The sequence below is a fragment of the Glossina fuscipes genome, unplaced genomic scaffold (assembly GCF_014805625.2).
Source record: "Glossina fuscipes isolate IAEA_lab_2018 unplaced genomic scaffold, Yale_Gfus_2 110, whole genome shotgun sequence".
NCBI classification, from domain to species: Eukaryota; Metazoa; Arthropoda; class Insecta; order Diptera; family Glossinidae; genus Glossina; species Glossina fuscipes.
In genome coordinates, this window is record NW_023998453.1 from 883,406 (window position 1) to 906,899 (window position 23,494).

At 34.1% G+C, this 23,494-nt stretch overlaps 4 protein-coding genes across 9 annotated transcripts in view; 3 read left to right on the forward strand and 1 right to left on the reverse strand.

The window, feature by feature from the left end:
* Positions 1-8,380, forward strand: part of LOC119638822 (protein Skeletor, isoforms B/C) — a 25,122-nt gene extending 16,742 nt beyond the window's left edge. For 2 of the 6 annotated variants that reach the window (XM_038035849.1, XM_038035848.1), the window contains exons 6-10: positions 1,736-1,835; positions 4,162-4,346; positions 4,407-5,004; positions 5,066-5,259; positions 5,314-8,380. In XM_038035849.1, coding sequence (XP_037891777.1) covers positions 1,736-1,835; positions 4,162-4,346; positions 4,407-5,004; positions 5,066-5,259; positions 5,314-8,130 — 3,894 coding nt within the window. In that variant the 3' untranslated portion in view covers positions 8,131-8,380. The remainder of the gene's footprint in view (positions 1-1,735; positions 1,836-4,161; positions 4,347-4,406; positions 5,005-5,065; positions 5,260-5,313) is intronic. The other 4 variants (XM_038035850.1, XM_038035851.1, XM_038035852.1 and 1 more) reach the window with 4 other exon arrangements.
* A 2,691-nt stretch (positions 8,381-11,071) lies between these two features.
* On the forward strand, positions 11,072-12,951 carry LOC119638824 (mitochondrial import inner membrane translocase subunit TIM44). The gene is made up of 3 exons (XM_038035855.1): positions 11,072-11,230; positions 11,372-11,431; positions 11,492-12,951. The coding sequence occupies exons 1-3, from the start codon at positions 11,228-11,230 to the stop codon at positions 12,692-12,694; spliced, it is 1,266 nt and encodes a 421-aa protein (XP_037891783.1). The 5' UTR covers positions 11,072-11,227; the 3' UTR covers positions 12,695-12,951.
* Positions 12,952-13,627: 676 nt separating this feature from the next.
* LOC119638823 (28S rRNA (cytosine-C(5))-methyltransferase) lies at positions 13,628-15,687 on the reverse strand. Its single transcript, XM_038035854.1, has 5 exons — positions 15,472-15,687; positions 15,155-15,407; positions 14,590-14,855; positions 13,876-14,533; positions 13,628-13,817 (listed from the first exon to the last, which is right to left on the reverse strand). The coding sequence occupies exons 1-4, from the start codon at positions 15,595-15,597 to the stop codon at positions 13,877-13,879; spliced, it is 1,302 nt and encodes a 433-aa protein (XP_037891782.1). The 5' UTR covers positions 15,598-15,687; the 3' UTR covers positions 13,628-13,817; position 13,876.
* Positions 15,688-16,705: 1,018 nt separating this feature from the next.
* Positions 16,706-22,176, forward strand: LOC119638825 (protein nanos). Its single transcript, XM_038035857.1, has 4 exons — positions 16,706-16,783; positions 17,153-17,370; positions 17,648-18,105; positions 21,704-22,176. Exons 2-4 carry the CDS (start codon positions 17,163-17,165, stop codon positions 21,953-21,955), a joined length of 918 nt encoding a protein of 305 aa, XP_037891785.1. The 5' UTR covers positions 16,706-16,783; positions 17,153-17,162; the 3' UTR covers positions 21,956-22,176.
* Positions 22,177-23,494: the final 1,318 nt, after the last annotated feature.

The following is a 23,494-nucleotide window of genomic DNA, read 5'->3' on the forward strand; positions in this document are numbered from 1 at the left end:
GAAATATATATGGATTTTTTTTACGTAAAATGCTGTGTGTTTTTTGTGTTTTGAATAATGAATTTTTTTTTTTTTTTAATATATTTTTTTTCTTTTTGTTTTTTATAATATTTATAAAATTTTTTTCTTCTTCCTTCCCAAGTGTAGATACAAAGTGAAATATGTTATAAACGAAAACTACGAAAAACGTCTGTAATATTATTAATATTTTATATGCCTTCAAATGCTGTAAATTTATATGCTCTAGCTTTTTTAACGTTTACGCTAATAAGTTGCCTTAAAAGAGCATTTTAGTCTATTTCTGACTTCTTCCGCCTATCTGCGTGTTTGATTTTATTACTAACCCCTGCTTGCTTTAGAAAGCTTTCTTAATCTTTAATAAAAAAATGTTTTTTTTTTTTTTTTTTTTAATTTCTTATCTAACGGATGAGACTATAGTATTGTTGTGGTAAATTTTGTATAACACTCAGAAATACCATCCAGAAGAACCACCCAACATTGATTGAGCATGACATTCTGAGTTAGCTATATCGTGTCCGTCCGTCCATCTAAAACTTATGTTTCAAATTTTCAAGGTTCAAACATATAAATTGAAAATTAGAAATTAACTTACTTGTGTGCCTATTTCATGTTGACAAGGCGGAGAGGCGACGACTAAAATTTCCAAAGCAAAAGGCCTTAAAAAGAAAGAAAAAAAACCAAAATTTTATTATATAATAGCTTGCAAACTTGTAACATTTATCAGTCGGGGCAGAAAAAGCTATACAGCCCTATAACTTGATAATGAAGATAAAGCTTAACGATTTTTATAAACAAAATGTTGGCTGGTAAGGTTTACCTTACTTTACTTTATTCAGTTACCATTGAGATAAGCATGAACGTTTTTTTGCCAATCGCGAATAGAGGACGTGGCAAATTGACAAAAATTTTTCGAAATTAAATCCAATTAAGCCTCACCGGCCTTACGAATAGATTAACTGAGAACAATACGTTTTGATCTTAGATCAATCAATTAGGATTAAGACTTGAATAAAATCGAAGCTTCTTTGCAACGCCTCACATATGCCAACGAGATATACAAAATTGTTTGCTTATCTCAAATATAATAAACATTTTCCGGGAACTTTTTATATTTGCTTGAGGTGATGGGTAACCAAGCGATTTACCACAAAACGAATCTTGTTATGGGTTCATTTCGATTCTTCCTTCAGTGTAGGAACAAAACAACAAATATCAACAACAAAACAACATTTTTCATTTTGTACATACATTTGTATCATATGGGCTACAGTATAAAACAAATTAAATTCAAAATTTTGGAAAAAAAATATTAAAAAAAAAAAAAATAAAATTTTCTTATTCACAGTACAACAGTACAACAGCTAAACGATAAACATTTGCATCACAAAACCTAACACTAAAAAGGAAAAATAATTTAATACAAAAAAAAAAAAAAATAAATAAATAAATAAAATAAAAATTATATAAGATATCTTCAAAATTTTGATTTTATTTAATCCAACTAAAGCTTCTCTTTTATTTGTTATTAATTTTCTTAAAGAGTTTCCATCCGTTCGTTCGTTAAGCAATGTCAAGGTTATTCGCTTGCAGAGTTACTAATACGCTTCACGCTGCTTTATTTATTCAAAAATCAATTTATTCAAAATAAATTTTTGCATTTTTCTTCTCAATATTAATTTTTATTTGTCTTTATTTCGTTTTATTTTGTCTACAGTCCAAACTAAATTGTGAAGTTTTATATGATGATTTAGCTTTCGAAGTGCGTTGGGCAGTAGCCGGTGAAAGCATTGTTGTGCAATTAGTTGCCAAATTAGGTAAGTAAACGATCCTAATAACTGCATATAAATCGGTCTCTCTCATTATGTAATATTGTAATGTGAACACTTAAAAACAAAATATATTTAAAGTTTGAAGGTCTTTTCTCGCTCTCTCCTTTCCCTCTCTCTCTCTCTCTCTCTCTCTCTCTCTCTTCGTTTGGCCCTGCATATTAATAACACTGCTCAAAATGTAAGAGCAATATTCGATCAGCAATAATCAAGCGGATATATCAGATATGAGAAATACATATATATATATATATATATATATATTTTCTAAATTCATAGCACCTCGACAGACGTCCGTGCCAAATTTCACATCGTTTCACAACGTTAGCGTTTCAGCTGCGCTTGCGCGCTGTGTGGTTTTGTCGAGCAAAGAAGTTACATGCAGGATGTTGCAGAGAGCCGTTAGGCAGCAGACTTTGTCAAAAAGAAATCTGTGCAAATGGTGCAAATAGTTCAAAGAAGGCCGAGGTCGAAGACGAAGAGCGTCCCGGACGATCATCAATCTCTACTGATGAAAGTCACGTCAAGCAAACCAAAAATTCGGCGATGTCCAAAAAGCGTCTTCTGATACTTAGGCATCTTGCTGAAGCTGTTGGCAGATCAGCCGACGGATGATATTTGAAACGCGTTAAATCGGGATTCGTGCCAAATACCCTCAAGTTCTATGAAAAAGAGGGTCGCTTTAAAATCACTACGAATCCGCCATGAAGCGTATTCTTAGGGCAGATCAGACTTCAAGCTACGCCTACGACTCGAAAACAGCAGATTAATCAAAAAACGAGGATTAATAAGAACTTGGGCATAAGAGTGTAATATCTTAAAGGATTACTTTTTAAATTCTGCCGTAATCGAACTATCCTCTAGAATAATTATTGCCATGTGTTCATTGTTGCTTCGGAATGGTTCGAGATGTGAACACTTTTGTTTAGATATGCGAGGGTCCACGCGTGTCGGATATTTGATTACAGTTTGCTTCAAGTAGAAGAAGTAAAATTGTTCACTTTGCTCACCATTTGCTCACCCCGTGATACTTCTGTAATTTAAATGAGATTCAAATTTTTAGCTGGAATCCTTAAAAGAGAAAAAGCGATGAGCAATTGTGCAGACGGATCATTTGACCTTGACGACGCTAGAGCTATGGTTGAAAAATCTTTCAATACTTTTCCAGCAAGGTAGCTGTAAAGATAGCTTGTAATATAACGAACGAGAAAGCTTACGTGACTTTGAGCTTTTTATAAAAATCATCGCCAGTACACGCACAGCCTAACTTCAATAAATCGATGGCTTGACAAGTGATTATACACATCCATATGTGTGCTCGTGATCTATTAAGAAATCAATACCACTTGGCAAAAAAAAAAAACAAGCAATTGTACAAAAGCAGTCTAGTTGCTGCCTGACAGCACAAAGAGAAATAAAATAAAAGAATTAAGAAAAAAATATGCTGAACGCGTGCTTGTTTGTACAACATATCTACACAATGTAATGCATTGCACTCATCCAGTGTATTAGTTGCGGTAACGCATCTCGAGACTACCCTATGTGCATTAAGATATAAACATGATTCAAGTATGCTAGCAATTAAAGTTCTGATGACAATTATAAAAGATGTTTATGACCTCATCTTGAGTTTCAGATGATTGTCTCAAGACAATTTGATTTGCTTTTCTTTTAACTGGCCATTATTAAAAGACTGAAAGACCAGTAGGCTTGCATATGATTTATATGCAACAAATATACATATCTATACATATATATATATATATGCGCGTGTCTCGATGTGTATGCATGTTTAAACTGACCGCCTTATGATATGCAGAAACGTGCCAATGGCAAGTAGAATATATGTCAACAATATTTTCTGTTTGTCTTTTATTTTTATTTACTTTTCGTTGTTTTCTGCTTTAAGAGCTCAAAGCGAAAGAGGCTCAAAAAGAGGTATTACGCGCATCTACATACATATATAACTGTTATTTGTTTCAATAAAAAATTCAGCAAAATTTTAAGCATCATCGTCGTTACTACTGATGCATTCAAAACATGTTGTATAAAAAGTTCAATAAACGGAGCAATTATCTGTTGTGGTACTTTGGAATGTGGTTTTCAAGATTTTCTTTTTTGTGCTTTATTAACAACAGGTAGAATGTGATGAACAAATTTGGTATTAGTGTAAATGTGTGTGTGTGTGTGCGTCTGTCCCAAAGGAATTTTTCTACTTATCTAACATTTCATTATATACTTTCATTGATTACAATTATGATATAAAATTGCTGGTCGTTTTTTCCTTCATTCTCTTTTTCTTTTTTTTTTCAAGATAACAACGAATACATGTCGTTTGGTATATCACCCGATAAGGATCGAAGCGTTATGATTGGTTCTGATGTCGTAGTAGCCTGGGTGGATCAAGAATCGGGTAAAGGTTACGCTCAAGACTATTATTTGGAAGATAAATCGCAATGTTCGGGTAAAAGAGGCAGTTGCCCGGACATCAATATCTTAGTAAGTTGACTTTGAATTGTAAAGAATCTTAAAAAATGCAAATAAATCGCAATAATTTAGGAAAATTCAAATTCTATACGCTTGCTAAATGCTGCCATGGTTAACGGTTATTCAATTGTCACTTATCAAAGATCATTAAATGCCACCGATAAATTGGATTTACCAATTTCGATAACTAGGCCTGAAGCTGTTGTTTGGGCTATAGGACCTTTGAACGAACGCAAGGAGACGTCCTTTCATACACATTACACGAAACGAACTCATTACGTTGATTTTGGAAGGCAACCGACTTGGAATTGTCCAATGCCGGAAGGTTCAAAATCTACAGATCACGAAGTTGATGAGAGCATAGAAAAGGATGACGATTCCCAAGATCAAGTTTACCAAGCGGGTACTAAGCCGCCGACAGAAGACCCCAAGCCAGAAGAAGAGTACTATGAGGGTCACGCCGAAGCTTTACAGGGCAATAAACGTCGTCAAGATTATGATAGTAATCAGAAATTGTCACAACAACGCCCAGTCCCAACACCAAAACCAGTAGCAAACGAAATTGGTGCCTGGGATATACCAGCAATACAGTGTTTCGAGCCGGAAGATGGTGTATTCTATGCTCAAATGGGTCCTACCGGCGGTAAACATGGTTATTCTGCTATTACAGGTGACACCGGGGCTTGAAATTTCATAAAACAGTTTTTTTAACATTGACTTTTTTTATTCAGGTCATGTTGGATGGGGTATATCGTGGTACATTAATGGTCTGTTAATACCGGAAATTCATGTAGTTCGTGGCAAAACGTATACGTTCGTTGTAGAAGGCGGTAATAATCCTGATATACCCGCCAAATATCATCCATTTTATATAACCGATGATCCAGTCGGTGGCTATGAGCATAAACGTGAAGAAGAGAAAAAGGTAAAATAGAAAAAATTATAAATAAATCCTTATAAAAATATGTTCGCCATTTAGGATATACGCATCTTTGCCGGTGTTCATCGTTCTCGCTCTGGCCAGATTACGCCCACCGGTGTAGGCCGCCTTTGTAATTGGACGCCGGATGTCGACGGTCCTCCAGCCGACGATTATCAATCGTTTGGCGCTTATCAGCGCACTCTGACACTAAAATGCGATCCGGGTGAACCGGGAGTCATTACTTGGAAGCCAGATCGTAATACCCCTGACACAGTTTACTATCATTGTTTTACACATCGCTATCTGGGTTGGAAGATACATGTGCACGATTCGTGTGATGATTCTCGATACACAGGCTCTGAAAACCACGCCGTTCGTGTACCAATTCCTGAGGATAATTCAGCCGAACCATCGATACGTCATGAAACCAAGGTCAGCCCCAACGATAATTTTTTATTGAAGCACCAAACAGATTTGATTAAGAATCATAATATGAATGGAACACCGCCAAAATTGTCTTTTGAAATAACCAAATCATCGGAAATTACTAAACTGATTTCAGATGGAATCCGCGCTGCCGAGGCCCTCGAGGAAAGCATACTAAGGCAAAATCAATTAGTGGTCAACCAACATTCAGGTGCCGACTTCCATCATGCGCTCAAGTCGCCCTCTTCCGTTAGTGGAACTAGTGCCTCCATGCCCTCCTCCTCCATCTCCTCTGCGTCATCGTCTATTTCAAATGCACAAGCGCCGCCACAACTTAACAGCATATCAACACCAGGTCCGGAATTATTACATGGCGAGACTAAATTGAACAAATTTACCAACACATTCAATTCTGCACAAAATACACCACATTCACCATCACATACATTAAACAAAGCACCACCACCATCACCACCGTTAGGGACGTATCTCAATTCAAATTTAAATTACCCACATAATATACAATCACATCATCACCATCATCACCACCATATTGCCAATAATCTAACCGCTAATCTTCCCCTACCAAATTCACAGAAAACTATAAGTTTGTCGGAATTTTTAAGGCCTCCGTTTAGCGCTCCACTCTTTCATCCAGTTAAGTTGCCAGGACGCCGTCCATTCCCCGGCCCGGTGAAAAAAGTACCAGCCTCTAAACCGATTCTGCCGCAACAATTGCCAAGACATCCAACGTCAGCTTCGATATTACCTGCCGGACCCATGCCTCAACCTTCAGTCATAGTTAATCATTATCGTAAGCCGGTTCCAAGCATATTAAGGCCATTCATAAAAGATAAGCCTTTCCCCATACAGCCTTTGGCGGCCTCAGTCTTACTTCTAGGGCAACCCACCGAATTATCAAATCAACGGAAAACTGATCCACATCTACACCTCAAACCGAAGCCTATAATACCAGTGCCTTATGCTGATTTAATTCCTCAGAGTAGTCTAACAAAATCCGTATTCAATGGAAACTCAGTCGAAAAACTGAAAAAACCAATTTATCCTGTTAAGTTATCCCACCCATTAATAAATGAAAAAATTAAGCCTCCAAACGTAGCAGCTTTAACCTCTACTACCACAGAAACACCAGGACCTATAATGCCCATTGGCGTATTTAAAAAACCATTCGATATTCATGAAGTAAAAAATGAACCCAGTTTAGCAGAAATAGCTACAATGAAACCAGCCGTTAACGAAGGCTTTAAACCGGACACTGTAGTTGTAGAAAGCGGCTTCAGACCAATCTTAAGAGACGACGGTCCTCTGCCTCCACCAGAAGTCATCGAACAGATAGCCAGTAGACGTGAAGATCCGGGCTCGGAAATCGATGAAGCCATGGAAACCGATACATTGTTCCTAACTGCACAAAAAGAATCTCAAACTCAGAATTTTGAGCCAATGTTTATACCTTCTCCTCCCGACAGCACCAATACTACAATAATTATACGAAAAGCCTCAGGTGCTGTTATAAACTCACCACAATCACAATCACAATCGCAACATCCACAATACCAAATGATTAGCTCTATACTAAAATCTACCAAGCCAGAGGCGACCACATTACGAAACGCCACGTTAGAGGACATACTCAATGAATCTGAAGAAAACGACGAAGTAAATGAGAATTCAAAATTCGATTCAACACGAGATGAAATCAAATCCATTTTACAGAAAACAGAAAGTAAAACCGATAGAGAAAATTCTATATTAATAGAAGATTACAATAGCAATGAGGATTTGCAGCCTTTAGCCTTGGAATCGAAGGATGAGATATATGAAAAAGTAAAAATCACTACAATTAAAACACCTAGCACGACTGCAGCCCAACAAACGTCGCCTGAAAAGCCTTTACTATTATTGGAAAAATTAAAAAATTATTATGGCGACGATTTTGATAATACTAAACCCGAAAATGATAAAACGGAAATAGATGAAGAACTTTATGAAGATCAACGTGACAGTGATGATCTTTACGAAATGGAAGTGAATGATGATGATGAAGACACAGAAACTCAAGCTTCCGAGCGAGCTGATGCTTATTATTTACCACCTGATAATCGTAAGCCACCGTCATCTAAAAATCCAAGTGGTACAGTAGTCACTTTTGATGGCAAATCATTAATTGATAGTTCTTTAGTTTTACCACCTAAATTGGAAGCTAACGATTTATCTCATCCACGATTGCATTCATACTCAAGTCTCTCCAAAGTGGAGCAATTAATTAGGAGTACACCACAATTTGGGCCATTTCGAGGTGAAATCCCACCACTAGAACCTGATTCCGTACCAGTAGTTTTCAGTTCATCTTCAACGGCATCGGCGACGTCATCATCGCATCGCCCTAAATCTACGAAGTTACAACCTTTACATAATGGCAGCACGTAGAGCTTTGAACATGTATTCATGCATATAGTTACATGGCGGCATAAGCTGTATTTTAGATTTTTTTTTTTTTTTTTTTTTGTTTTTTTAATTCGAATTATTTCAGGCACTTGAGTGCGCGTTACTTTGAATTTTTAACTGTTGACTATACTTGCTCTAATAATGGGATTTATTTTGCCATCTCGTAGAAGCTTTTCTGCTATAACTTTACATCTATTAGTTAACAAATCGTAATGCATTCTTAATGCATATATAATATAATTAGATGTTTGTATAAACAAAAATTTTATTACACATTACAAATGAAATTCTATATAAATTATAAAACTATAAAATCAATTTATTAATAAGTTTAACTTAAGCGAAAAGTATTTCAAATAAAATTCATCGATAGTTTTTACAATACATTAAAATTTATTTGTTTTCTATGGCGAAAGCATTGCGTGCCCTCATCGGCGAATATAAAAATACCTTTCAATTCTCTAGCTAAAGCAAAAGATTTGTTCATCTTCCGACAACATCGTGTTACATTAACGATCAGCAACTCACAATGCTTTCTCAGATCCCTTCTGTTTTACTCATCTTAATTAAAAAAAAGTTTAGCAAAAGCTAAAACATTTAGAAGAAACAATAGCAAATATCTATATATAACTAAAACATCACCAGCTGCTGAAAAATAATGGAATAAGGACCTGAAAGTGCACTCAACACTACTGATGACCGAGTGAAATCGTTGAGTAATTCACACTAACTTGTAAATTAACCTGCAGTAACTTATGCAACTAGCCCTAGTGCCGAGTGGCTCGATTTTTACAACAACCACAACTGCTTTGCAAAATATGCCAGAGACGGCTCTGTCGGTCCAAAACTATCCAACTTTGCTATTGCGTGCTGGCACAATCGGGAAAGTCAAAATCTCTGGCAATCTACCTTCCATCCTGATTGAATTGTTGGCCCTTAAAAAGGTATTAGATCTTGTTACAAATTGTTTGTCAATTTTCTCTCACGATAGAGCTGCCCTACTCCTCATTAAAAGTAGAGACACTACGAATCAAAGTGTCTACGATATCTACGATACACTAATCAAGAATAACTGTATTTTATACATTTAAAACTTTTAACAAGATCTAAGCAGCAATAAGACCAGAAAGCGAGGGGATGTGCAGACGCTATTATATCGCAACATTCAAAAGCGTTTGAAATTTTTAACTAGAATTAAGCAAATAGGCAGCGCCTATTTTCCATGTTCTATGCGCACCCATCGGTAGATGAAAGTGTGTATTGACTTCCTTATTCCGCCATAATAGAAAGTGAAACTTTAAGCTAAGGTTACCTAATGTGTACTCACATATTTTTCATATTTACTGCCATTGTAACGATTTCTGGTCAGCTTCTTCTGATTACTATCATAGTCCATGTTAACAGCAGCAGCGGCTGCCACAGCGGCAGCCGCATTATTAACTGCATTCGCGTGTTGATACATTTCAGCTGGAGAAACTCCCCAAAATGTACTATTAAAATAAAAGTTTACTTGATTTTGTAAACATAAGCGTTGCTGATTTAAGATGGCTGCGGTTGCAGCAGCACTGTAGGTTGCATTTGCCTTATTCCCACGATTATCAACCTTGCCGCCGTTGATTGGACTAAGTGTAGCTGTAAGCAAACTCATTCTATTGGTATAGGGATTCGATAAATGCATCATTGCCAGTTGCTGCTGAACAGACGACTCATCAGCCACCTAACCATTATAGGCGGAATCCTGCATAACAGCGTCAGATATATTCAACGATGAACTTAGACCATCTAGTGAATCAGAGAAAAACATTTTTTATATATTAATATCGCAATTTTTGTTATTATTTTAAATAGCACCTCATTTTCTTTGCGAAGGAATATCTGGCAACAAAATTGGTATATTGTAACGGCCCTTTCTAAGAATTGTATTCACAGAGGGCGTTAATGCCAACTGTGTGCGCAAGTTTTGGGAAACCAACTGCAAGAATATAGCATTTCCTAGAATTCAATACTTATTAAAAATTTCTGGGAACTACAAAATTATTCACAGAAAACAAATTACAATAACAACTTACCACAATTATTATTTTTATAAACTGCCAGTATTGCAAATTGTAAAAATTTGGAGATTTCATTCTGCTGTTGCTGCTGATGTTGTTGTTGACATTGGTGTTAATGAATTGAAGTCATTAAATTTATATTTCGGTTTCCAGGGGCACCCGTACCACCTAACATAATGGAGAGCAGTTCATGTTTGAATATCTAACAAGAATTATTATATTTCGCTGTTACGTTGTGTACAAGATATAGAAATCTGCCTTTCAGCTTCTTCCTCTTCATAGTTATGATGCGAAATGAAATAACGGAATCCTTAAACAAATTATTACGCAACTTTTACACAGAACACTTTTCTTTTTATTTGCACTATGTATGCATATTTATTTTTAATAATTTCCATAAAAGTTAAAAATGCTTCAAATTAGCATGTACTTCATCACATTTCAAATTCACTTACTTCATTATTGTTATTATGTCAAACTATTCGCGGCGCCATTTCAGATCTCAAAAAAAGTGTTTTTTTTGTTTGTTGCCTCTTCGTAGAATTATGTGCGACGTCTTCTAAATCCAATTTTTCTTTGTTTCGCTTTAAAATTCCAATAAATAACTGCACATAAGCTGATTAGTGTTAGTAAACGTCAATTCGTTTAATAGGAATGTTTCATTTGCATAGTTGCCAAATTTATAAAATCTCCGATTTAGGACATTAGACTGAATTTTGGAAATTTTCAAGTTAAATTTTCTGTTCAAGAAGAGAGAAATACCAAATTTTAAAATACCAAAAAGTAAACTAAAATGGAAAAGTTGAGGAGGAATGATGTACTTAGAACTTGTTTGTTACAAAACTTCCGTCTCTGATCAGATGATAACAAATGACACTTCATTCGGCATGAGTTCTTTAGACAAATAAAAAATTTTGTTTGAGTTCGGTAAATAAATTACATAAATATAAATTTTTACTTGATTATTCTACAAATTCTAACAGATATTATATATAAATTTCTTTGTTTACTGCAATTTTTCAATCATGGTGTGTATTTAATATAGAAAATTTATTATACAATTAATATAAAAGAACTGTTTTTTCTAAAGCAAGCTATTACAGAGAGTTTATTTTTTGGCTAATGGTATTATTAAATGAAAATTTAAAAACTTTTATCTTTAATTGTAGTATAAATTCTTGGGTTTATTTAGACAAACTGCCTCACTTGCCATAGCAAGACAAAGTCAGGTTGGTTAGAGAATAATTTATTGTTTATTACTTATTTAAAGAAATATATCTTGATTGCAGTCTTGTTATTCTCAAACTGGCCGGCGACCGGGTTTCTTTTCCCAGTTCATTGAGAATATGAGGAGTGAAATGGACAAAAACAAAGAGATGAAAGAAAATATAAAAAAGTTCCGTGAAGAAGCAGAAAAATTAGAACATTCAGAAGCTTTACAGTCGGCGAGACAAAAATTCAATATGGTTGAAAGTGAAGCTCAGAAATCATCTAATATTCTGAAAGAGCAGTTGGGTACAATAAAAGGGAAGGTTGCCGATGCGTTGGATGAGGCTAGCAAAACTGAGTTTGCAAAAAAGGTAAGCGAAGAGATTTCCAGAACAGCTAAAACTGCCAAAGATACTATATCGGAAAAGGGTGAAAAATTGGGTCAAACGACTGCGTTCCAAGCTCTTTCGGATACCACCAAAATGATTCAACAAGAAATTGACTCACAAAATATTAATAATCGAGTGTATCGACCGCCAGGAAAACTGCGTAAACGTAAAGAAGTTGAGTTAAGTGGCGATGAACGAACGGTGGCAGCGAATACCGCAGCTACCGGTGTGGAATTACACAAAGATTCAAAATTTTTTCAATCATGGGAGAATTTCAAAAATAACAATACCTATGTAAATAAAGTTTTGGACTGGAAAATGAAATACGAAGAATCCGAAAATCCTGTGATACGTGCCTCTCGTCTGCTTACTGATAAAGTATCTGATGTAATGGGTGGCTTATTTTCTAAAACCGAACTCTCTGAAACAATGACGGAATTGTGTAAAATCGATCCCAATTTCGACCAGAAGCAATTTTTACGCGATTGTGAAGTCGATATTATCCCTAATATTCTGGAGGCCACGGTACGCGGTGATTTAGAAATTTTAAAAGACTGGTGTTTTGAAAGCACTTATAATCTTATTGCGACTCCGATAAATCAAGCAATTAAAAGTGGCTTATATATGGATTCGAAAATATTGGATATTGAAAATATTGATTTAGTCATGGGCAAGGTCATGGAACAAGGCCCTGTGTTAATTATAACATTTCAAGCTCAACAGATTATGTGCCTCAAAGACCGTGCAACGAATAAAATAGTCGAAGGAGATCCCGAGAAAGTGATGCGCGTTAATCATGTCTGGGTATTGTGTCGAGATCCTAATGAATTAAACCCTAAGGCAGCATGGCGGTTATTGGAACTCACAGCCAACAGTCAAGAGCAATTTGTCTAATTTCGGTTACAGTTAATTTAATATAAGTTTTTCATACTTAAACCATAAGCGATATTATACTTATTTTCAATTTCCTTTGTCTATGACAAGAGAAACAATTTTATGACGCTTTGAATTCTTGCTAATTGTTATAAAGTATTTTCTCTGATATTTTTCAACACTTGGTCAAGAACAGTTTTGTGTAAAAACTTATATAATTTAGGTTATTAAATTTTCTTTTATTTTCACTTTTTTATCGCAGATATTTTGTTGTGAATAAATTTAAATATAAATTTAAAAACAATCTGCATGTACATATATATATATATACAATATATACATATATATATACAACGGTCCGTTAACACTTTTAAAGCTTAAGCTGTTGTCCATCTTTGTACATATACTTGTTAAAATCCATTGTAATTAGAATTGTTTTCATGGGGCCTCTCCGCATAATTCCCCTTTACTCATTAAAGAACGAAACTTCACAAAATTTTTAAAATGACAAGAAAAATAAATTATAATTGTTTTAATATATAACAAACAATGGAAAGGACGTTTACAAAAATAGCCCGGACGTTTGAATAAGTTAATCGTTGCGGCAATGTTAGCCGCATATAAATTCCCTCGTGCCATTTGTTGGCACCGATAAGAAATAAACTTTATTTTTTGATTATTTTAAATTCTGTGCAGTTTCTGTCATTGTGTTAGAATTGGAAAATTTAAGAAAATTCGTGAAAGCCAGGTAACTGCGCTACTATCGGTATACATTTTTGTCTTTAAAAAAATTGCACTCAAGCGTGGCACACTTCTTGCCTTTAAATTTATTACCGATGACCATTTAAACCATATTAATCATTTAAAATTTGTTTAGCTTTATTATCATTAACAGCCTTCCATTAAGTGGCGAGACTCCATATTACAATTTTTGAAACCCCAAAAAGTTGGGGGAGAAACCTAACACTTGATATTATGTATATCATTAACTGATTTCCATCGTTATTAGATATAGTCTGCAGTTGTTTTTATACTCTAATCGTTTACTCATCATTCCCTTTACGACTAAGGTGAGGTTACATCGATTCCCAAAAATCTTATGTTGTCGGAAAAGGGCAAAGTTAAAAAGCATCGATACGAAAGTCTATATGTGAAATCATTTTTATTATGCAACTTCAATTATAATCATTTCGTTCGCTTACTTTACGCAACTTCCTCTGAATTTGAAAGTTTCTCAAATATCGCTATAAACATACCAATAGTTAAATCCTTTTCGGGTCGACTATATAAGCACTTTTTGCCAAAGTCGTACTGTCGGTCGCCAAGATTGCACCATTTGTTGCGTAGTGCCTTTTTAGCACTCAGTAATTTGAAAGTGGGATTTAAATATAAGCATTTTTTTACCACATCCTCGTTCTCTTCTTTATGAATGGAACAAGTAGAGTAAACAATGCGCTTAACATGAGGAAAATTCATGGCATGGCTAAGCAACTTAATTTGCAAGCCACCTAATTTCTGTAGACGTTGTGCATCATCAACTTCGGAGTTCAGACACATACGATTCTGCATACCCGAACCGGAACAAGGTGGATCGAGAAGAATGTATTCAACGTCGGGGCATTCTTCAGGAGTAATCGTGAGAACATCGGCTTCTATCGGTTTTATATTTTTACATTTCACCTTTTTTGTCATGCTGCGGAGTAGACGGTAACGTTCGGCATCTTTCTCAATCGCATAAATGGTGCCTTGATTTTTGACAAGATTACTAAGATGTATAGTTTTCATGCCGGGAGCAGCACACATGTCCAATATAATTGAGCCGATAGGTGGATTCAAAATCTTCGCTGCGAGACAAGTAGCCTACAACGACAAATGCTGCTAAATCCGAATTAAGAAAATTATAGCACAATATTTACCTTATCTTGTAACATAAATTTCTTACTTTCAGTATACTCGTGAGTGGCCCAAAAATATTTTTGTTTGTTATGAAATATTAACAAATCGTCTACGTGCATATCGACCATATATTCATTTTCTTCTAAAGTTTCTACTGCTTTTAAGAATTCATCATAGTTCTCAAATGGCGGGCAGTCTTTTTTGTACCAATTCTCAGCTAGCATGGCATGAGCATCTGCAATGCTAACTATATTTGTGTTGATGCGTACATAACGTGGTTTAGTATCTATGGAGGAAAAAAATATTTCCGAATAAAAGCCTATATTCATTTCTTATTATCCAACAAAATCTCCTCTCATTTAAATTTTTCTTTTAATCAAAAGAATTCTCTCCTTTTCATTGAAAAAAATAGAGAGAGAAATTAGTACCGAAGGGCAATAGAATTAAAAGTTCAATCTAGTTATGGCTTTATGCTCTAAATAGGTACTTGGCCTTTTAAAGGAGAGATTACAGGCATATTTATAGACCTTGCGTTCCCTAAAATTCGTTTGATTTATTGCATTAGTTTTAGCCATTTCTAATAACCTTTCTTCTTGGCCAAATTTTCATCGCCCAAAGCCTTCATTATACGTTTACGGTACGCTCGGACTGTTTGCACAGGTTTACTGTCTCCCTTCAAATCCTTACGATGATATATTAGTTCAGTAACCAACGTTATACATAATTCACGAGATAATCGAGGATTTTCTTCCAGAATCTGACACTTCTCTATAGCAGCATCAATGGCTCTTTGGTTATCGGTATAGTGCGTAAGCAACGCCTGCATATCACGTAATTTCTTCAAAAAATAAACCATGTTGAAAATATATTTATCATTGCAAATTATTTTATACGTTAATTACCACGTGTTTTTTTTGTTCAAAAATTAAACTTTTCAAAGATTTTTTGCTTTCAAAAGCGGTTTTAAGAATGGCTGCTACCTTTTTATACTTAGAAGGCACTTTAATTGAATGCTTAAACCCTGACATTACGCTTTTTACGCTCAATTTTCGATGGATATTCTTATTTCCTTACTTTGAATTCGCCACCAAGTTGTTCAATCTTCATAAATATTATAAACAATAACAATCTTTTCAACAAAAACATGCGGCATGGTTAAGGTTGCCAAATTTACGCAGTACCGTTTATTAAGGCATTTAACATAAGTTAGTGAAAGGGGTGTTCAAAAATTCCGAAATCAGAAATTTCATTTTTGAAGATATTGTTTCCTTTCTTTTGCTTACGCAAATATATGATTGAGCATCGTATTGAAGACAAAAGCAGAACACTCCTTTTATTCCAAATGTGGGCTTTGGAATACCCATAGAATTTACTACGTCGAGCTCCAGAACAAGTTACGAAGTGATTATCAATCAGTTTCCGCTGTTTTATAGTTGCGCGGAAGCGAATTTCATAAGGCATTACATGGTTGCTATAAATTTTCATTCCTAATGACTGCATCAGCTGACATTCTTCAAAACTTCTTGTTTTGTTACCGATCACTTCGGAAGTAATTATCGTAAGGCGAGAAAGCATTATTGACGTGTAAGCATCTAAAGCCTGCTGACCGCTACTTTCTGAAGAAACCCCAAAATTTTCAGATTTTAGCGTCGACAAATCTTACTTGGGCCTATTGTCTTCATCAGTTTTGTCCCCGATCTTGTCTATATCTAAATTAAAATGGGAAGGCTCCAGTGTGCTCTTATTTAGATAAGATGAGCCGGCTTTTCATCATTTTCCGAAAATTTGAAATAAATCTAAAACAAAATGTTCTATTTTTTAAAAAAATTATCTGTTTTAGAAACGTGAATTTTATAACAAAGAACTTTTGTATATATCATTTCCATTTGCGCGACATAGGAAAGTTTTTTAAAGCAAATACTTTATTATTTCCTTTTTTTGCCTTCTTGGACAGGAAATTTTATTTGAAAATTTCCAAAATTCAGTCTAATGTCCTAAATCGGAGATTTTATAAATTTGGTAACTATGCAAATGAAACATTCCTATTAAACGACCTATTAATTGACGTTTACTAACACTAATCAACTTATATGCAGTTATTTATTGGAATTTTAAAGCGAAACAAAGAAAAATTGGGTTTAAAAGACGTCGCACATTATTTTACGGCTGGAGCGTACAATCAGATAAAATAAATAAGGTTAACATATTTAAAAGGTAAGTTAAATGCAAGAATAGAAAATATATGAAGAGACAATAAACAAGAAAAACACATTTTTTTGAGAGCTGAATTGATGCCGCGAAAAGTTTGCCATAATAACAATAATGAAGTAATTGAATTTGAAATGTGATGAAGTACATGCTAATTTGAAGCATTTTTAAAGATTATGGAAATTATTAACAATAAATATGTATACGTAGTACAAATAAGAAGAATAGTGTTCTATGCAAAAGTTGCGTAGTAATTTGTTTAAGGATTCCGTTATTTCATTTCGCATCGTAACTGTGAAGAAGAAGAAGAGGCTAAAAAGCGGATTTTTATACCTTTTACACAACGTAATAACGAAATTTCATAATTCTTGTTAGATATTCAAAAATGAACTGGTCTCCATCAAATTTTCCGCATATGCTAGGTGGAACGGGCGCCCCCGGAAATCGAAATAGAAATTTAATGACTTCAATTCGTCAATACCAATGTCAACAGCAACAGCAGCGGCAGCAGCAGCAGCTGCAACAACAGGATGAAATCTCTAAATCTTTACAATTATTTGCAAAACTTGCAGCTTATAAAAATAATAATTTTGGTAAGTCACTTGTATCAAATTTGTGCCTATTGTTGTCTTCCGTGAATAAGTTTTGTAATTCCCAGAAATTGTTATTAAGTATTGCATTCTAGGAAATGCTATATTCTTGGAGTTGGTTTCTCAAAACTTGTGCACACAGTTGGCATTAACGCCCTCTGTGAATATAATTCAATTACAATATACCAAATGCCTTTGCAAAGAAGATGAGGCGCTATTTAAAATAATAGCAAAAATTGCGATATTAATATATAAAAAAGGTTTTTCTCTTATTCATTAGACGGTCTAAGTCCATCATTGAATATATCTGATGCTGTTATGCAGGATTTCGCCTGTAATGGTTACGTGGCTGATGAGTCGTCTGTTCAGCAGCAACTGGGAATGATGCATTTATCGAATCCCTATGTCAATAGAATGAGTTTGCTTACAGCTACACTTAGCCCATTCAACGCCGGAAACGTTGATAAAAACGTTGGGAATAAGGCGAATGCAACCTACAGTGCTGCTGCAACCGCAGCCATCTTAAATCAGCAACGCTTATGTTTACAAAATCAAGTAAACTTAAATTTTAATAGTACATTTTGGGGAGTTTCACCAGCTGAAATGTATCAACACGCGAATGCAGTTAATAATGCGGCTGCCGCTGTGGCAGCCGCTGCTGCTGTTAACATGGACTATAATAGCAATCAGAAGAAGCTGACCAGAAATCGTTACAATGGCAGTAAATATGAAAGATATGTGAGTACACATTAGATAAACTTAACCTAAAGTTTCACTTTCGATTGTGGCGGAAAAAAGAAATCAAAAGACACTTTCATCTCCCGATGGATGCGTATAAAAAACAGAAAAAAGGGGCTGCCTATTTGTTTAATTCTAGTTAAAAATTTCAAACGCTTTTGAATGTTGCAAGATAATAGCATCTGCGCATCCACGGTTCGCGGCTATCGCGGTGTACTGGCTTCCCCGTTATACTTGCAACACAAAGAAACTGCTTAAAATATACTTATTTCTGATTAGTGATCAGTTTTAATTCGCTATAGAGATGGCTACCTATTCATCGTTTATTGGTATTCTCATGAATCGGCAAAAACAAAAGTTGATGGGATAGTTTCACATCCATCTTAAAAAATGGTTTCCATAATCTACGACCAGTAAGATACCATCGAAAAAATCCTTATTTATTATCAACAATATAAAATATATTTCGAAAATGAAGATCTTAGCTGATTTTCAGCGGAATGTGAATAGACTATACCGATATTTATTGGTATTTGCAGTACAATACGGCTGCAATGAATTGTTGATCTCATCAATAAGCAACAGAGGTCGTATATGTTACATAAGACATTCCAAAATGGTTTCTTTTGTTTTGTCCGATGCTATCGTAAACGATTTCTTATTGGACTCATCAAAGTTGCAAAGACGAAAACAGAAAATTTAGCTACGATCCGGAATGAATTCTAATGATAATTTATAAAAATATATGTGTGTACTCTCCATAAATACACCAGCAAATTGATAGTTTGGCGTCAAATTAGTAGATTTAAGTTGTAGTGCAAATATACCTAACGCTTAGGCGGAAACAACTTTTTTTGCCCGACTAATGCTGTTGGGTTTTTGCATCCTACTCTACCTGTTACGTATATTAAGGTGTACTCACCAACTTTTTTTGGATGTATTGAGAAAGACTTGGGTATCGAATTGTCTGATGTACGTCCTTGCATTTTTGTGTTCCGCCTACAGCTCCAAATTTTTAAGATTTTTTGGCACAATTTTATATACTGATGAGTTTTGGTACGAAGGACGAACCTTATGGAAAATGTACCGAATCGGGAAAAAATTTTCGCATATACATAAATTCTCGATAAAATAGCTGAATAGAAATAGTTCGGCATACTAAAATAACGATCGAATAGGGGAATTCCTTGAACCGCCGTTTCCGTTCCTACGAAAAAAAGTTCGTAAGGCAAAAGTATGTAACTTTCTACATTTCATTGCGAAAATTGGACTATCATCACAATAAATTAACATAAAAATTATTCCATGACCACAATGTGGGAGCTTAGACGAAGCAAATCTAATTTTTTGGGCAAGATTTCATACGAAAGTTTTCATGGAAAAGGAACCCTTTAATGACGAAAAGGTCGACTTAATATTGTATAATGAAAATTGATCGACGGTCATAATTTGACATAACAGTTATGTATAGCGAACTTCCCTCACGTGGGTCTAAATATTAAATTTATTAAATTTTAATCATATCATCTCTGGTTTCGTGTGCCCTCCCATATGATTGCATTATCGCGAAAATGAATAAGTATTTGTATAATACAAAGGGCTAATGAACGCTGTTCCATTTGGCACAGCAGATTTGTTGTCGACACGCGAAGTACTGACGTAAAAGTGTGTGAAATTTATTATAGGAGACTTGAAGCTTGATGTTTAAGTTCATAGATCAAATTGGTCGAAATTTATGTACACATTTCATATAGGTAGTCCAAATGAGAATAAAATTCGCACCTTTATTCCCTTTCTTCAATCCATTAACGAAAACTATATTCAGAAAAAGTTTACATAAACGGCACTCATACGCTGTTTCAGTTAGTTCAATGAACAGCAAGGATAAAACCGTAAGCGTGAAACCAAATACTAGCTAAAATATTGGATATATAGGTAGAGATCAAATCGATCCATATATACCGTTAGAACCGATCAAATTAGGTATGACTTATGAAGCACTGCGGCAACGTAACCGTGAAGAGTACGAGAAAAAACAACAAAATCCTCTTTCATACCCTTTCCCGTTTCCCTCAACGCATCCCTAGTCATATGTGAACCAAAGGACCCCGTTAAAAGGGTTCGCACTAATAAGTACGATGATCCTTTCGAATGAATTAAACTTATTGAAACATAAGGTTAAGGCACTTATCTAAATTAAATCGCAAAAAGTTTATATTTTTATTAAAAATAATTTTTGAGCAATGTATAGAAATAAGTAAAAGAAGCGGTTTAGCTACTAGAGTGATGTCTCGAAGAACGCGTAAACAAAATTTCAATATAGTTGACCCACTTTATGGAGATAAGATCCTAATAATTTTATCTGGAAACCGGTAGAAAAAAAATGAAGTAAAATTAATTAATTGTTAATCATTTTGAGAATAAGCAAAAAAATCTACGCCTTCTATATAATTGTAGATACCGATTTTTTCATTTTATGAATGGACGCCGTCATTACAAGCCATAAATTCAACGGGCTCCGTGTTTATAATAACAGTTAAATTTTATTCACGCACATCTCAGTCGAATAAAGAAATTGAAAAACAATGTTTCATGTATAATTATATAAAAATTAAAAAGCAATTTATAAATTTCTTTTGAATTGAAGAATGTTCGCAATCATAGACGGTTTTATGGCTTGAGTAAGATTGACGTGTGCCCTGTATTGACACTGTCGCAGCTTCTTATACTATGTGTTTACTAGTGTTACTAGTTACCAAGCCTTATTTATTATTAATTATTATCAACTAATACCTTCGTCTTTGACGTAAATATCGCATTATCTCTGTCGTAGCTGGTTGTCGAGGCTATCAAGTGCTGAGGAATTTGTAAATTAATTGCATATATCGCCATAACGGAACGCGAAAATTCATGCCCTAATTGAGGTACGAAAATTGTCGGTTTTATTGTGAAGCACTTTGGCTGCCATTTCGCTTCCAAAATTCTTTTTTTTCCCTTTCGAGACTAAGATATAATAATAATAATAATAATAAGACATATCCTGAGAATTGGAAAATGTATCTTCAATATCTTGAGCACAGTTTGGTCGACAAATTGTAGTCTTAGTAAAATCATCATTTTTGCAAATCTCCTTAGAAGATAATTTGAAGTGTAATATTGATTTCTAACACCTTAACAGAAGTGTGACCTTAATTTCTCCCGCTCTTTAACAGAATCGAAGCGTTGCAATTTATTGAAAGCAACTCTGTTCTCTCTCTCTACTCTCAACATATGGTACTTTTTTTTATAAACCTTGTAAAGGAAAAAAATCAGCTAACGACTCTTAAAGCCGTTTAAAAATATCAAAAGAAAATGTAAAAAAAAGTTTTACGAAAATTATATTAAAAATTAGTATAGTATTTAATAAATGAAATTGTTGAGGAGAACAAAGTTTTACGAAGCTGCAGCAGATAGCTGCCGACTAATAACGTTTTATAGACAATGACATTTAATGAAATTTAAGTAAACGTTACTATATCTATCTATAAGTTTGCTTATATAACATATTTGATTTGATTTATTAGGTATTTTTTATGCATATTTATGTATTTCATTTTAGATTTCGGCTAAACATTGTGTATTTTGTGAAAACAATAATGAGCCGGAAGCGGTTGTAAGATCTCATGCGGTTCGTGACTCGGCAGGTCGAGTTTTATGTCCAAAATTAAGAGCATACACATGTCCAATATGTGGCTCATCTGGTGATAATGCGCATACGATAAAATATTGTCCACAAAAACCTATTGTAACAATGGAAGATGCCGTGAACGCGCAAACGTTGCGTTTAAATAAACCTTTCAATAGCAAATAATAACAAACTTAAACTTAAATATCAAATAATTTGATATTTTTTTCAATATTATTAACTATCTTCTTTTTATTTCTTTTTTCGTATATTTAAAAACAAAAACTAAAAATTCGCGAGAAGCCATTATTTTATTGTGAATAACTTGGGATTATATGTATATATCTCTTAAATGATAAACAATGAGAAATTATGAATTAAAAAGCAAAATACATACATATATATATATATATATATATACAAATATATATTTTATTAAATACAACAACGTTCATTTCATGTAAAGAATTCCTTTTCTATTTTTGTTGATCAATCACAAATCGTCTTCATTTTAAATTATTCTAATTATTTTTAAGCATAAAATGACTTTAAAAGGATTTAATTTAATTGATGAAAAGTGTTATTCTCTCAATTGAAAACAAAAAATTTTCTCTTTCGAAAGATCACTTGTGCGGATTAAAAATGCTGTGAAATTAAAAATATTGATTTAATTTTCTACTTTAAGAAGAAATGTTTCTTTCAACTTTTTTTTTTTTTTAACAAAAAAAAAATGAATTTAATTTTTTATATTTCATTGTTGTTTAGAAAGTTTTTCTGTGTTCGCAAGAAAGACAAATATTTGTAATTAATTAATATTTTTTAACTATAGCCCTAATAGTTAAGAGTTTATTTCGATAACGCCTTAAGACATTGGGAATTGAATTACGAAAATCAAAAGCAATTTGAAAATGAAAAAATTCCGAAACAAAATTCCATCCGTCCTTGTCGAATTTCCTCGTAAAATTTCATATTTTATTTTATATTTTGGTCATTTTGTCAAATCGTTTCATTACAACTTAATATTATATTACCCATAGTCTGTATTTGACGAATACACGAATGAATCACTAAAGAGGTCCAGTTAACTAGTTAATGTAAGCAAGACTTAAATTGGACACTAAGTGTTCATTGTACCGCCGTGAAGTCAGGGCAATGTGTGATAAATACGGAGCAATTAGAAGCGTCCTACTGCTATTTCCTTGATGGCAGTGCTTGTTACATGAACGGAATTAGATTTTAACCTTGTATGCAGCTAAGCCTAAGCTAGCTTTTAGCTGAAGTTGAACCCTATATTAGTGCGACTGACACCCCAGGCAAGTTTAGCCGCTTCTTTAGGGCGTATCAATTTGGCGCTTTACATTGAACTACAAACTAAATATTAATTTACCTGATATGTCATGTTAAACAATATATACATGTGTAACGCAATAAGGAAGGGGATAAGGAAATTTCAATCATTCTACCCTGTAAGCTAACCTAACTCTCTACTTAAGAACCGCTCTAAGGCAAATTTATTAGTCCATTATTGAATACTTTAAACCACTTCGCTACATTTTGTTATTCATATAAAAAATTAAAAAATAAGTAGTTATATGACAATCCGAGCCATTTTCCGCAGCCTTTGTCCCTTAAACTAAACTATGTGGGTGCACCGAATTGAAGTTTAAATCTATGGCCAAATGTTAAAAAATCGTCTTGAATTAATTTCAGAAAAATAAGAAAATT

Excerpts from the sequence above, each read along its gene's own strand:
- LOC119638824 (XM_038035855.1), top strand. Across the intron at positions 11,432-11,491 it reads CCATAGCAAGACAAAGTCAG|TCTTGTTATTCTCAAACTGG; the intron begins GTTGGTTAGAGA and ends TCTTGATTGCAG.
- LOC119638825 (XM_038035857.1), top strand. The coding sequence starts at position 17,163 with ATGAACTGGTCTCCATCAAATTTTCCGCATATGCTAGGTGGAACGGGC. Across the intron at positions 17,371-17,647 it reads TTATAAAAATAATAATTTTG|ACGGTCTAAGTCCATCATTG; the intron begins GTAAGTCACTTG and ends CTTATTCATTAG. Across the intron at positions 18,106-21,703 it reads GCAGTAAATATGAAAGATAT|ATTTCGGCTAAACATTGTGT; the intron begins GTGAGTACACAT and ends ATTTCATTTTAG.
- LOC119638823 (XM_038035854.1), bottom strand. The coding sequence starts at position 15,597 with ATGTCAGGGTTTAAGCATTCAATTAAAGTGCCTTCTAAGTATAAAAAG. Across the intron at positions 15,408-15,471 it reads TTGAACAAAAAAAACACGTG|AAATTACGTGATATGCAGGC; the intron begins GTAATTAACGTA and ends TATTTTTTGAAG. Across the intron at positions 14,534-14,589 it reads AATTTATGTTACAAGATAAG|GCTACTTGTCTCGCAGCGAA; the intron begins GTAAATATTGTG and ends TTGTCGTTGTAG.